Source organism: Castor canadensis, chromosome 12, assembly GCF_047511655.1.
Source record: "Castor canadensis chromosome 12, mCasCan1.hap1v2, whole genome shotgun sequence".
Lineage (NCBI taxonomy): Eukaryota > Metazoa > Chordata > Mammalia > Rodentia > Castoridae > Castor > Castor canadensis.
In genome coordinates, this window is record NC_133397.1 from 24,434,953 (window position 1) to 24,450,859 (window position 15,907).

The following is a 15,907-nucleotide window of genomic DNA, read 5'->3' on the forward strand; positions in this document are numbered from 1 at the left end:
AATTCTACTGCTATGCCATAGGTCAAGACCTCATCATATCTTGCTGAAATAGCATAAGAGCTTTCTGTATAGACTCCCAGCCTTAATTCTTCTACCAGAATGCTCTTAAAACAGGAATCAGGACCCTCCCCTCTCCTTTTTAAAAATTCATCAGTAGTTTCCCGTTCTCTACAGGATAATGTCCATGTACTCTAGTTTGACACATCCACAACATTCTTTATTTAGCCTCTCAAAACTGCATTTCATCTCCTTATTGTACTCAACTCAAAAACCACGGTGTTTTACACTTCCGAGTCTTTCTACTCATTGTTTATATCTTTTCTTCTAGACTGAAAGTTATTACTTTCAGTACATAGCACACAGCAGGTCCTAATAAATGTGTGTTGAATCAAGAAACAAAGGGATTCAGAGAAAGGTGATAATCCTCCAGCTAGATAACTAAGGCATCTTCCATGAAACAGATGACCTTTGATGTAAGCTTTGAAAGGAGAGTAGAATTAAACAGGTGGAGAAAAGGGCAAGGAAGGATAATCATAATGATGAAAATCAGAGCTAACATCTATTTAATGCTACTACATATCAAGCACTATTCTATGTACTTTACATGACTTCTCTCATTTAATCCTCAAGTACTTCATGAAATATGTACTATTATTTTTATTGTAAATATAGGTGATTGAGGCATAGAAAGATTAACTTACCCCAGGTCATACTGGCAATTATGGAGCCTGGCAGTGAATCAGGCTGAATAGACTCCAAAATTTATTTATCTCTATTCCTTTTCCATTATTTTCTTTCCTTACAAATATCCTGAATAATCTTACAATTTTACAACATATGTATGTAGCTACAAACATGTTGTGTAGTTTGAAATTTTATAGATATGTGGCCATCCCATACATTTTCTTTTGTAATGCTTTTTCCACTAAGCACTTTGTCTTTGAGATGTAGTGATATGTAGCTATAAAACATTTACTGGGCTCAAATGGTAGAGCACCTGCCTAGCAAGCATGAGGCCCTGAGTTCAAATCCCAGTATAGCCAAATAATAATAATAAATATATAGTTTTAATGTTAATATTCCATTGTGTTAATTTCTCTTCAGATAGTTTGTCAAGCTGTTTCCAAAATTTTGTTTAAAAAAAAATACCTCAGCCTCCTCAAATGCTAGGATTACAGGCATGAGCCACCACGCCCAGCTTAACATCTTTTTTATTTAGTTACCACCACTTTGGTTAGCAGTAGCATAAGCAGGTTACATGAAGGACTGGAGTTAGAAAGGAAGGCTGAGATCAGCTTCTAAAGGATACCAAAAGTCTTTGAATGAAAAGCTCCTGTGTTTTTCAGCAGAAAAGTGTCAATACCAGTACTATATCTTAGGAAGATTAATGTAGAAATGAGAGAATGGATTGGAAGAAGGAAGACCCAAGAAGTGAGATGGCAGAGCTAGGAGAGGAATTTAAAGAGAGCAATAGCAACAATCAAATAGGAAAACCATAACTAGAAAAGTGGTGGGAACATGAAAAGAAATTTATGTTTAATGTATACCTTTTTGCTTTTGATCAGGCACCTACTTTTAAGCAGTACTTTTATCAACTGGCAATTTTTAAAGACTTTCCCACACAAAAGTAATTATTTTATTTTTCTTTTGGTGGTACTAAGGTTTAAATTCAGGGTCTTGTGCTTGCTAGGCAGATGCTCTATGGCTTGAGCCATACCTCTAGTCCATAAAAAATATATATATATATTTTTTTGCGGTACTAGGGCTTGAACTCGGCCTACACCTTGAGCCACTCCACCAGCTCTTTTGTGTTAGGTATTTTCGAGACCCTACACAACACAACAGCTCGTAGGCTGGTTTGGAACTGCATCTCCTGATTTCTGCCCCCTGAGAAGCTAAAATTACAGTGGCTGAGAAGCCACTGGCACCCAGCAAAATAATTGTTAATGATAAAGCTTTTATTTGATAGTTCTGTATTATGGTTTATGTATAAACCCTAACTATAATTCCTTAGCCCTAATAATATGTAACTCTTCGCAGCAGTATAGACACCACTCCTTCTATATTCTCCCATGCCAATTCATTTGGCACTATTATTCAAAAAAGACTCAACTGTACAAATCTAATAAGGAGTATTCTTTTTAGATCAGGGATGGTTCAACAATTTTCTACAAAGCTTCAACAATATCATTAAAACCCTTTTGTTGTGTTTCATGCTCAGCAAGCAAAATTATAATACCCAATTAATCTCCCAGGTATTTTTGACATTCTTGTGATGACCTAAGTAGAGTCCTTTTCCCTTACTGAGCTGTAACATGCAAGTCAAACAAAGATAAAAGAACTGTGGTCAATAAAACTATAGGCTTTAATTATATTAAGAGAGGGGGGACATGGCTCAAATGGTAGAGTGTAAGCACAAGACTGAGTTCAATCTCTAGTACCTCAGTGCAGTTGGGGGGAAAACAGGAATTAATGCTGATAAAAATAATTTTATTTGCTCTTTGAACTTAGCTTCATTTTTTTCAATTAATGAAAAGGGAGGACAAGGAAGGACACCTCACCCAGGCCTAAATCCATAGTGTCAAACTCTGAACTCTTTAAGTGGCATCATGAAGGATAAGACACTAGCATTCTGAAACTTTGAAAACAGCTCTGTTTCTAACATCTCCATCATATTTGGTCACAGCTCAAAATATCCTTTCTTTTCATCTACCCTTTTATTTTCATACTTTCTACTACTTCCCCCAACTCAACCTTGTATTGCTACAAATTCCTCTACTTTCTGGAGCTTTGTTCATGATCAATGCCTCTATCCTCAATAATTTTTTCTTTTTTTTTCAGTACTGGGGAACGAACCCAAGACCTCCCACTTGCTATCATTTGAGCTATGCCCCTAGCCCTCAACATCTTTTATGGACACAACTCTCTATATCCTGTCTTTAACCTCTAAAGATGCCTCTTGCCTATTCTGTCTCAAATGGAGGCTATTTATCCTCCAAATCTTACAACTGAGATTAAACACTGGTGTTAGTATGTTCTCAATGCTGCTTCCAAATTATCAATTCTTTATCTGGCATGCTAAGGTTCACGGTATTGAATTTCTCTTCATAGTCTTTGGTCATTATTCCACATTCATGGACAACTTTGGCACCTGGTTCAGTTGTCTCTTGGCCTCAAGCCCAAACAGCATTAAAGGAAAATATTCTTTCCCCAATACAGAAGGTAAGGCAAAAATAATGAACACCACTGTCCATACAAAGAAGCCTGATCCTTGTTTTCCTTGTATTCAACATAACATAGAACTCACGTTAGAAAACTTACCGCATCAAATGTTAAAGATTTTATGTCTTCAGTGGCTCCTGAAATATCCCTGTGAATAAAATGCACATTGTCTGGCCATTCTTCTACGTGACTTAGTTTCCATGAATCACGCCACTGTTTGTAATTCTTCTTAGCCAGATCATGGTGGTCTTTTCGTATTTCAAAACTTAGGACTTGTCCTTGTGATCCAACTTAAGTAAAAAATAATTTATGGTATTTCATAGCATTAGTTTACTTTAAAAGGTATGAAGAATTTATTTTGCAAAGATATTAAATGTATGTGGGAAAAATTCTAATAGTCCAAGGTTACAAGTCTCTCTCCCCTCCTTCTTCATTGAAGGCAGCCATATTACCAGTTACGCTTCACAGGCTACTTGATGCCTATACAAGTAACTCTCTGATTTTAACAGACACCATGGCTAAAATACACTGTCCTGCAGATTCCCTCTTATTTACCAATGGCATTTCAGCAATTACGATGTATTGCATTCTTTTCAACAACTATTATATTCCACTGTGTGGCTATGCACTAATTTATTTAACCAGTCACCTAATGATGAAGACTTAGCTTGTTTCTAGTCTTTTTTTTCCTTTCTCGATCTCTCTTTTTTTATATTTTCAATTATTTTTGTTGTTTCTAGTCTTATGCTACTACAAACAACACTGCAATACAGCAAAATGAACATTCTTCTGCCTAAGTCTTTGTAACAGGACTTTATGTACAGGGTAAATTACCAAAAATAGAATTGTTGGCTCAAGGCTATGTGAAATTTATTTTGAAAAATATTAACATTGTTCTCCAAACAAGTGGTACCAACAATGTGTTAGGTGCCTGTTTCTACATAAACTCCCCAACCAAAACTTATCAAACTTTTTAATCTGTGTCAATCCAAAAAGTGAATAAAATTTATCATTGTGGCTTTTTTTTTCTTTTTCTTTGAGACAGGCTCCCACTATGTAGCCAAGGCTGGCCTGGAATACTACGTAGCCCCTACTGGTCTCCAAAGTGTGATTCTCTCACCTTAGCTTCCTGAGTGTTGGGACTGCAGGCATGTTACCACCATTCCTAGCCGATCATTATAGTTTTAGTTTGCATCCTTTTATTATGGATAAGCTTGAACCTTTTATATATTTAAAAGGTATTTCTATTTTTATATGTATCTGGTGAATTTTCAAATTGTTTATCATAGTAGTACTTTAATTTCAGAGAAGAGCACTACATTTTAACTTTCTGCCTACCTCTATCTAAGATCACTGGGTTCTAATTGAAGGCTACCCCAGATCAAGCAGTCCATAGTTTACTAATGAAAACTTTAAATTCCAGAAGGTCTTTTGAAATGTATCTCTAGGTATAAGTCATCATGTGCTCGAAGGATAAAATTAACATTAATAGCAGCATAAACTAAACAACCGGGAAAATACAGAGAAAAAAATATCCATCTCAAAGGTATGGGATTTGAACTCAGGGCCTATACCTCAAGCCACTCTACCAGCCATTTTTGTTATGGGTTTTTTCGAGATAGGATTTCGTGAACTATTTGCCTGAGCTGGCTTCGAACCTCAATCCTCCTGAGCTCTGCCTCTTCAGTAGCTAGGCTTACAGGTATGAGTCACCAACACCCAGCAACAATAATTTCTTGATCATTCATAGTCTGGAATTGTTCATGCCATGCCATTCCTCTGATACTGGAAACATGGCCACTTCTCCTGTCTGACAAATTTTTATAAATTCACTTTGTAAAATGAAAACATGCATTTAGGAATTTGTCATTTATTTTGAAGAAAGGACTACCTTTCTGTATAAAAAGGAGCCAAAGAGGCCATGAGCAGTGGCTCATGTCTGTAATTCTAGGTGCTCAGAAGGCAGAAATCAGAAGGATTGCAGTTCAAGGCCAGCCTAGGCAAAATGTTAAAAAGATCCCACCTAACAAACAAGCCACAGGTGATGGCATGCATCTGTCATCCCTGTAACATGGGAGGCCATAGATAGAAGGATCAGGTCTGAGGCCAGCCCCTAGCAAAATGCCAGATCTTACCTGAAAAATAATTAGAGCAAAATAGGATTGGGGGGAGGGGTATGGTTTAAGTGGTAAATTGCCTGCCTAGCAAACACTAGGCAGAGTTCAAACCCCAGTACCACCACTAAAAAAAAAGTGTCAAATGGAAGATTTGAGGAGCCCAGTATGAATTTACTGACTTAGTATAATCTGGATTATATTCAAATGTGATGCCATTAGGTCAAAGAACAAAATGTATAAATTGAATTTCAATTTCTACCTATAATCTTCATGCAATCTACCCAGAGAGTACTACTACTGCTTAGTGGTCTATTATTAGGTAAGAAGGGAACATGTACAGGTAGGTAGAGTAACCTGACCTCAGAGGTAACTAGGATAACAGTAACCAAAAATTGAGTAGTAGGAACAAGAAAAGGTATGTTTAATACATACCTCTTGATTTTTGATCAGCACCTCCTTCATGCAGAAGATTTTCTAATTGACAATTTTTAGACTTTCTTTTTTTTTTGGGTGGGACTAAGGTTTTAAACTCAGGGCTCTGCACGTGCAAAGCAGGCACTTTACTGCTTGAGCCACATCTCAAGTTCATTTTGCTTTTAGACTTACTTTGTTTCTTTCTTTTTGTGGTACTGTGGCTTGAAGTGAGAACCTACATCTTAAGCCACTCCATTAGCCCTTTTTTGTGATTGGTTTTTTTTGAATAGTCTCATGAACTATTTCCCTAGGTTGGCTTTGAACCGAGATCCTCCTGATCGCTGCCTCCTGAGTAGCTAGGATTATAGCCATGTGCTACTGGCACTCAGCACTCTTAGACTTTCTTAAAGGAAAAATTTTGTTAGGTGTCGTGGTATACACCTGTAATTCTAGCACTTGGAAGGCTGAGGCAGGAGGATCACAAGTTCAAGGCCAGCCTGGGTTACATAGTACTGGCTCAAGCAATAGCGCCCTGAATTCAAACCCCAGTCTTGCAAAAAGAGAGAGAGAGGGAGAGAGAGAGAAAGTATGGAAGGATTGAGAGAAAACAAAGAAAACGGAGGGAGGGTACAAAGAGTAACTGCAATAAATGTGCACGATAGAAAGAAAAATAGTTGCTTTCACTTGGTTTTGAGAAGAACACTATCACAAAGTTATGGATTTCCCCAAATATCTTAATCCCTTTGTTATTTTAAACAAACTGAGTTGTTTCTTTGTCATCTAAATCTAGTCATTTATCTCAGTCTTACCTGCTTTGGATAAAAACAAGCTCATTCCACCAGAACCTGAGCCAGCTTCCAAAACAGTGTGACCTGGGTTGATGTCCATCATCAACAATATCATATTCATATCCTATGATTGAAACACAGAATGATGACTCAGTAACTCATAAATACTCATCGAGGACTGGATGCTGGCCCTGCCAAAGAATTTATAGTTTGCTTAATAAAATAAGATTCAAGAATCAATTAGCAAATAAAAGAGCACTTTAGAATAATACTAAAATTGTAGATAATAAGTGCTATAGGAGTTCTAAGAAAGCAGCAGAGTGCCCTAGTTTAAAGAGTAGAGAATTTAAGGAAATAATCACAGTAGAAACAGCTATAAACAAAGTATAGGTAGAATAAATATAGTTCACCCATCTCAAGAGGAGAGATGAACAGACTTAAATGCTGATCAGAGGCATTTGAACATGGCCCAGTAAGCAGCTGGGACAATATAAATGGCATTTCATGAAGGTTAATCTGGCAGGGAAATATGAGATATACTAGAAAAAAATGAGGCAGGAAAACCAATTATGTACCTTCTGCTTGAAATGAACTTTTTTTCAGGGTAAGCAAGAAAAGACATTGCCAAGACACTGACATTTACACTTTTTGACAGAACTGAAATACAATAAATTACAGAGCAAATTCACTGAAACAACAAAGAAAATCTTTCCATTTGGTCTTTTCTTAAAATTTTTTTTTCTTTTTAGAAATTATGAGATTTTAATTTAGAATTAAAATATTAGAAGGGCTGGAGATGTCACTCAGTGGGTCAGTGCTTTCTTAGTATGCATGAAGCCTTAGGTTCAATCCCAGCACTGAAAAAAGAAAAAAAGGCAAAAAAAGGTACCAGGAATACATCAGAGGACCCAATCGTCAAATACTATGAATTGAAGAATTGTTTTGTTAACACAACAGGGATATTAAGGATGATAGTAGTCAGAGTTGTTTATTAAAACTTCACTACATGCCAGGTTTCTATTGTGCCAATTGCTTTCACATATTACCTTGTTTAATCAGAATAACAGTATGAGAAAAGTAAAATCATCTCCATTAAAAAAACAAAGGACTGGGGATATAGCTCAGTGATAAACACTTGCTTAGTATGCTGAGGCTCTGGGTTTGATCTCTATCACTGCAAAAAAAAAAAAAAAATTAAGAAAGAAAGGACTCACAGGTTAAGTAATTTGCCCAGGATCACACCATCAGAAACTGAGTAAGAAAGGAGAAGAACTGATATGGAACCCTAAAGACCTTACTGTTGACTATTACTGTAACAAATGTTACAATAGAGAAATTTTAAATGTCAGCAGTTATGTCAACATTCCAATATCTTACCTGTCAAAACTGCTAATAAGCGGTACATCTAGTTTTTACTATATTTTCCTTTTCTGGGAAAAGCTGCTTGTTAAAGTTCTAGGAAGAGGAGTTTTCTAGGATCCTTCTGACCAGTCAGTATAAAGCTGTAGATTAGAAATAGTTGAGTTTGTTGTTATTTTGGGGTTTGGTTGTTTGTCTTTTTTCTTCTTGAGACAGCATCTCACTGTGTAGCCTAGATCTGTCTTGAACCTGTCATCCTCATGTTGAAATGCTGGACAAAGATTTGGAACAAATGACAGACATATCATTTTTAAGCTAGATTAGTCAAAAAGCTTCTTTCACAAATGTTTAGTCTTTCAGATGCATATTTCCTCACCTATGTGCCAGGCACCTTAGAGTACAGATGTGAGAGGGGTACAACTTCACACAGGAGTGGAGACAGTTTTGGATGTCATTTCAATACAATGCTCTAAGGAAGAAAGTTCAACTTTTAAAGATACAGAAACCTGTTACATTGTAAAATAAATCTGAGCAGGACTAGAGGTTTGGCTCAAACAGTAGAGTGCCTGCATTGCAAGTGCAAAGCCTTCAATTCAAACCCCAGTTCCACCAAAAAAAAAATTTTTTTTTTGAGCAAACATTAGTCTTTGTTTCCTGCCTCAGGTTATGTAGTCTGGAAAAGATGAGTTGTGAGGTTGCTGAGTTTTCTAGTTTTAAAACATTGGGCTTTCAAGCATCCCTTCTAAACTTAACCTTTTTTTTTTTTTCCTAAAGAAGGATTCTAACACCTTCCCTGATTAATTCAATAATATAAATTGAATGCCCACCCTAAGGTTTTAATAATTGAGCTTCACTTTATTAAGTGGCAAGTTTCTACTACCCAATTGTCCTTATCTAAGAGCTACAATCATGCAAGTCACAGGAAAGATTAGAAAATTTAAGGATTGTTGCTACTTGTACTACTATCCCAAAGCTAAAAGTACTTAATATTCACCAGTGTGAAGTGTGGTCAGATCACAGAATCTACTAGGAAGTTAATTTTAAATCGTTCCCACAGACCTATTTATTTATTTTGGTGGTACTGGGTCTTATGCTTGCTAGGTAGGCACTCTTCTACCTGAGCCACAGACCCCCACAGACCAATTTTTAATATTAAAATGAAGTTATGGGGAGATTCCAAGATGGCAGCTAGAGGGAGGAAGCAGAAAGCATGCCTCCTAAAGTAAAATCTTGGAGAGACGCTGGAGATACACCTTACAGGAAAAACCAGTGAGAAGAGGCAAAACTTTGACACCTCCACACCTCCAGCCTGCGCATAGCACCTCCACTTCACATTAAACGGAGAAACCAGGAGGGATCCTACGCCACTGCCAGATGCTAGCGCCCAGACGGCTTGGGAAGACGCAGACCACAAGGTGAGCTAAGACGGTACTCCCACAGACAGCCCTGAGACAAATCAGCATAGCCCCCTGGACAGACCGACCCCCACCCAGGGAAAAAAGAAAAAAAACCTGAATAATAAGCAATAACAACAAAAAAAGACACATAGCAAAGAGGACGGGGTACCTTGAACACCGAAGAGGCAGGGAGGGGAAATCCCTCACAACAAGCCAGCTGGAGAAGATAGGAGCAGCGGCACACGCCCAGCAACGAGGAGCGGGAAAGCTTGTAAAAGTGGCGGTGGGAGGAAAACTCCACAGGAAAGGGGGGAAGACCCACTTCCCACGTGAACTGTAAATAAACACGCCAGCCTGAGAAGTGGGTGCAGTGTCACCTCCCCCAGTGTGCTTGGAAAGGGGAAAGCTTGTAGCAGTGGGATCGCGCACAGGAGAACTCTGAGTAAACACAGCCTGCAGGGCCAGGTGAGTGCTAAGCTCACCCCAGAGATCTGCATAAACAATGCCTCCAGCAACAGCAGGCTGACAGCAGCCGGCAGGTGAGCCACAGCCACAGATAGCCATTCACAGAACTGTCTCCAGACTCTTTTTTTTTTAGCTCCCTACCTTTGATGAGAAAACAACCGAACTACACCTGCATGCTGAAAAACTTACTGAAACTGTATTGCATTTGAACTTGGGACACTAGGTGGGGTTTTTTTGTTTGGTTTTTTTTTTTTTAAGTTTTTTTCCCCTTTGATGAGACAAAGACAGAACTACTTCTGAGACACCATCTCCAGGATTGGAGGCTGAGGAACTAACACCAAAATTATTAAGACTGAAACTTTATTACATTTGAACTTGGAGATCTTTTTTTCATTTATTTATTTTTATGTATTTATTTTATTTTTTATCTTCAATCCTCTGTCTCTCCAATGCCTCTTCAGCTTACTGTTGATTAGTACACTATCTCTCCTTGTTTATATCTTTGAAACTTTTTGTTTGTTTTTTCTACTTGTTTATTTGTTTTTCCCTTTTCTTTAACTTCTTGCTTTCCATCTCAGCTCACCCTTCCATTCTAAATATTACCATTGTTATTATTACAAGCTAGAAAATACTTAATTGCACACAGTACAGGGACAATAACAACACCAAAGGCAATGACAGGAAGACAGAAAAAATAGGGAAACCAGTTTCCCCACAGCAAAAAATTAGTACAGGAACCAGAGGGAAATGAAGAAAACAGATACTCAGATCCAGACTCCAACAAAATGAAGATAAACTATGCCAAAGAACCCAATGAAGCCCACAAAAATAATCGAAAAGAAGAAATACTACAGATACTCAATGAGAATTTTATAGAGATGATACTGGATATGGTCAATCAAACTGTACAGGAGACACTCAAGAAATTCCAAGATAACAAAAATAGAGAATCTGAAAAAGCACAAGAAGAAATAAAAGAAACCATAGAAGCACTGTATAAACACCAAAGTGAAACAAAGAACACAATAAAGAGATAAATGAACTCAGAACAAAAATAGACAACATTAAAGAGGAAACGACCCAAGATATGGAAAACCTCAGAAAAAAGAATGAAAGAGAATTGCAAAACAAAATGGAAGGCCAATCTAGCAGAACAGAACAAACAGAAGACAGAATCTCAGAACTCGAATATGAAATGGTAATTAAAGGAAAAACTGAAGAAGTATAGTTAAACAACTCAAGACCTGTGAAAAGAAAATGCAAGAACTCACTGACTCCATCAAAAGACCAAACCTAAGAATCCTGAGCATTGAAGAAGGAGAAGAGATGCAAGCGAAGGGAATGCGTAATATATTCAACAAAATAATAACAGAAAATTTCCAAAATCTAGAGAAATCTATTTTCATACAGATGCAAGAGGCCTCCAGAACACCAAACAGACCAGATCAAAATAGAACTACCCCACGGCATGTCATCATTAAAACAACTAAAAAAAACTAGAGAAAGAATATTGAAGGCTGTAAGAGAGAAAAAACAAAAACATACAAAAGTAAACCCATCAAAATCACAGCAGACTTCTCAACAGAAACATTAAAAGCAAGAAGAGCTTGGGGTGAGATCTTCCAGGCACTGAATGAAAATAACTTCAACCCCAGGATACTCTATCTAGCAAAACTATCATTCAAAATAGATGGAGCAATAAAAGTCTTCCATGATAGGCAGAAACTAAAACAATATGTGACCACAAAGCCACCACTACAAAAGATTCTTCAAGGGATTCTGCACACAGAGAGTAAAACCCAACATAACCATGAAAGGGCAGGCAGCACCAAACTACAGGAAAACAAAAAGCAAGACAGTAGAGAGTGACCTCAACTTAGGTACACACAATCAAACCTTCAAACAACTAAGACAACTAAATGACAGGAATCACCACATAACTATCAGTACTAACACTTAATGTTAATGGACTTAATTCCCCCATCAAAAGGCACCATTTGATGAAATGGATTAAAAAGGAAGATCCAACAATTTGTTGCTTACAGGACACCCATCTCACAGACAGAAAAAAGCATAGGCTTAGGATGAAAGGCTAGAAGATTTACCAAGCCAATGGCCCCCGACAACAGGCAGGAGTAGCAATACTTATCTCTGACAAAGTAGACTTCAAACCTACATTAATCAAACAAGATAAAGAAGGACATTCCGTACTAATAAAAGGGGAAATAGACCAAAAGGAAATAACAATTATCAACCTGTATGCACCCAATGTCAACGCACCCAATTTCATCAAACATACCCTGAAAGACCTAAAAGCATATATTAACTCCAACACAGTGGTTGTGGGAGATTTTAACACCCCATTAACATCAATAGATAGGTCATCCAAACAAAAAAATCAATAAAGAAATCCTAGATGTAAAATATACAATAGATCAAATGGACCTACTTGATGTCTACAGAACATTTCATCCAACTTCTACATAATATACATTCTTCTCAGCAGCCCATGGAACCTTCTCCAAAATAGATCATATCCTAGGACACAAAGCAAGCCTCAGCAAATATAAGAAAATAGAAATTATACCATGCATTCTATCTGATCACAATGCAATAAAACTAGAACTCAACAACAAGACAAAAAACATGCAAACAGCTGGAAACTGAATAACTCATTGCTTAATGAACAATGCGTCATTGATGAAATAAAAGAGGAAATTGAAAAGTTCCTGGAAGTCAATAAAAATGAAAACACAACCTACTGGAACCTATGGGACACAGCAAAGGCATTCTTGAGAGGAAGTTTATAGCCATGAGTGCATATATTAAAAAGACTGAAAGATCCCAAATCAATGACCTAATGATACATCTCAAACTCCTAGAAAAACAAGAACAAGCAAATCCCAAAACAAATAGGAGAGAAATAATAAAAATAAGAGCTGAAATCAATGAAATAGAAACCAAAAAAAACCATACAAAGAAAGAAACAAAAAGTTGGTTCTATGAAAAAATAAACAAGATTGACAGACCCCTGGCAAACCTGACTAAAATGAGGAGAGAAAAAACTCAAATTAGTAGAATCAGGAATACAAAAGGGGTGATAACAACAAACACCATGGAAGTCCAGGAAATCATCAGAGACTACTTTGAGAACCTATATTCAAATAAATTTGAAAAATCTTAAAGAAATGGACAGATTTCTAGATACATATGATCATCCAAAACTGAACCAAGAGGATATTAATCACCTGAATAGATGTATAACACAAAATGAAATTGAAGCAGCAATCAAGAGTCTCCCCCAAAAGAAAAGTCCAGGACCTGATGGATTCTCTGCTGAATTCTATCAGACCTTTAAAGAAAAACTGATACCAGCCCTCCTTAAACTGTTCCACGAAATAGAAAGGGAAGGAAAACTGCCTAACACATTTTATGAAGCCAGTATTACACTTATCCCAAAACCAGGCAAAAAGAACTCCAAAAAGGAGAACTATAGGCCAATCTCCTTAATGAACATTGATGCAAAAATCCTCAACAAAATAATGGCAAACCGAATTCAACAACACATCAAAAAGATCATTCACCACGACCAAGTAGGCTTCATCCCAGGAATGCAGGGGTGGTTCAACTTACAAAAATCAATAAACATAATAAACCACATTAACAGAAGCAAAGACAAAAACTACTTGATCATCTCAATAGATGCAGAAAAAGCCTTTGATAAGATCCAACACCATTTCATGATAAAAGCTCTAAGAAAACTAGGAGTAGAAGGAAAGTACCTCAACATTATAAAAGCTATATATGACAAACCTACAGCCAGCATTATACTTAATGTAGAAAAACTGAAACCATTCCCTCTAAAGTCAGGAACTAGACAAGGATGCCCATTATCTCCACTCCTATTCAACATAGTACTGGAATTCCTAGCCAGAGCAATTAAGCAAGAAGAAGGAATAAAAGGAATACAAATAGGTAAAGAAACTGTCAAAATATCCCTATTTGCAGACAACATGATCCTATACCTTAAAGACCCAAAAACTCTACTCAGAAGCTTCTAGACATCATCAACAGCTACAGCAAGGTAGCAGGATATAAAATCAACATAGAAAAATCATTAGCATTTCTATATACAAATAATAAACAAACTGAAAAACAATATATGAAAACAATTCCATTTACAATAGCCTCAAAAAAAATCAAATACCTAGGTGTAAACCTAACAAAAGATGTAAATGACCTCTACAAGGAAAACTATAAACTTCTGAAGAAAGAGATTGAGGAGGACTATAGAAAGTGGAGAGATCTCTCATGCTCATGGATTGGTAGAATCAACATAGTAAAAATGTCTATACTCCCAAAAATAATCTACATGTTTAATGCAATTCCCACCAAAATTCTAATGACATTATTAAAGAGATTGAAAAATCTACCATTAAATTTATATGGAGACACAAGAGGCCATGAATAGCCAAGGCAATATCAGTCAAAAGAACAATGCTGGAGGTATCACGATACTTGACTTCAAACTATATTACAAAGCAATATCAATAAAAACAGCATGGTACTGGCACAAAAACAGACATGAAGACCAGTGGAACAGAATAGAGGACCCAGATATGAAGCCACACAACTATAACCAACTTGTCTTTGACAAAGGCGCTAAAAATATACGATGGAGAAAAAGCAGCCTCTTCAACAAAAACTGCTGGGAAAAGTGGTTAGCAGTCTGCAAAAAACTGAAACTAGATCCATGTATATCACCCTATACCAATATTAACTCAAAATCGATCAAGGATCTTAATATCAGACCACAAACTCTAAGGTTGATACAGGAAAGAGTAGGAAATACTCTAGAACTAGTAGGTATAGGTAAGAACCTCTCAATGGAACCCCAGCAGCACAGCAACTAAGAGATAGCATAGATAAATGGAACTTCATAAAACTAAAAAGCTTCTACTCATCAAAAGAAATGGTCTCTAAACTGAAAAGAACACCCACAGAGTGGGAGAAAATATTTGCCAGCTACATATCAGACAAAAGACTGATAACCAGAATATATAGGGAACTTAAAAAACTAAATTCTCCCCAAACTAATGAACCAATAAAGAAATGGGCAAGTGAACTAAACAGAACTTTCTCAGAAAAAGAAATTCAAATGGCCAACCACTCTGGAAAAAAATTTGGAGGCTTCTTAAAAATCTAGACATTGATTTACCATATGATCCAGCAATACCACTCTTGGGGATATACCCAAAAGACTGTGACACAGGTTACTCCAGAGGCACCTGCACACCCATCTTTATTACACCACTATTCACAATAGCCAAGTTATGGAAACAGCCAAGATGCCCCACTACTGACGAATGGATCAAGAAAATGTGGTATCTATACACAATGGAATTTTATGCAGCCATGAAGAAGAACAAAATGTTATCATTCGCTGGTAAATGGATGGAATTGGAGAACATCATTCTGAGTGAGGTTAGCCTGGCCCAAAAGACCAAAAATCATATGTTCTCCCTCATACGATTATGCGGACATTAGATCAAGGGCAAACACAACAAGGGGATTGGACTTTGAGCACATGATAAAAGCGAGAGCACACAAGGGAGGGGTGAGGATAGGTAAGACACCTAAAAAATTAGCTAGCATTTGTTGCCCTCAACGCAGAGAAACTAAAGCAGATACCTTAAAGCATCTGAGGCCAATAGAAGGGGACCAGGAACTAGAGAAAAGGTTAGATCAAGAAGAATTAACCTAGAAGGTAACACACATGCACATGAAATCAATGTGAGTCAACTCCCTGTATAGCTATCCTTATCTCAACTAGCAAAAACCCTTGGTCCTTCCTATTATTGCTTATACTCTCTCTTCAACAAAATTAGAGATAAGGGCAAAAATAGTTTCTGCCAGGTATCGAGGGGGTGGGGGAAGAGGGAGGGTGCAGGGGGGGGGTAAGGGAGGGGGTGAGGCAAGGGGGGAGAAATGACCCAAACATTGTATGCACATATGAATTAAAAAAAAAAAAAAGACCAATTTTCAAGGACAAAAAAAATAAAATAAAATGAAGTTATGTAATTCTGATGAGGAGATCAGCTTTTAGCACAGTGACTCAGGCCTGTAACCTCAGCTATTTGGAAGT

The 15,907-nt window shown here is 37.1% G+C and overlaps 1 protein-coding gene across 1 annotated transcript in view; it reads right to left on the reverse strand.

Moving 5' to 3' along the window:
* The window catches only part of Trmt61b (tRNA methyltransferase 61B), a 32,599-nt gene that overhangs the window by 12,865 nt on the left and 3,827 nt on the right, over positions 1-15,907 (reverse strand). Inside the window, exons 2-3 of the mRNA XM_020154551.2 lie at positions 6,563-6,665; positions 3,322-3,512 (exon numbers count right to left, since the gene is read on the reverse strand). Of these exons, the coding sequence (XP_020010140.1) occupies positions 3,322-3,512; positions 6,563-6,665 (294 nt within the window). The remainder of the gene's footprint in view (positions 1-3,321; positions 3,513-6,562; positions 6,666-15,907) is intronic.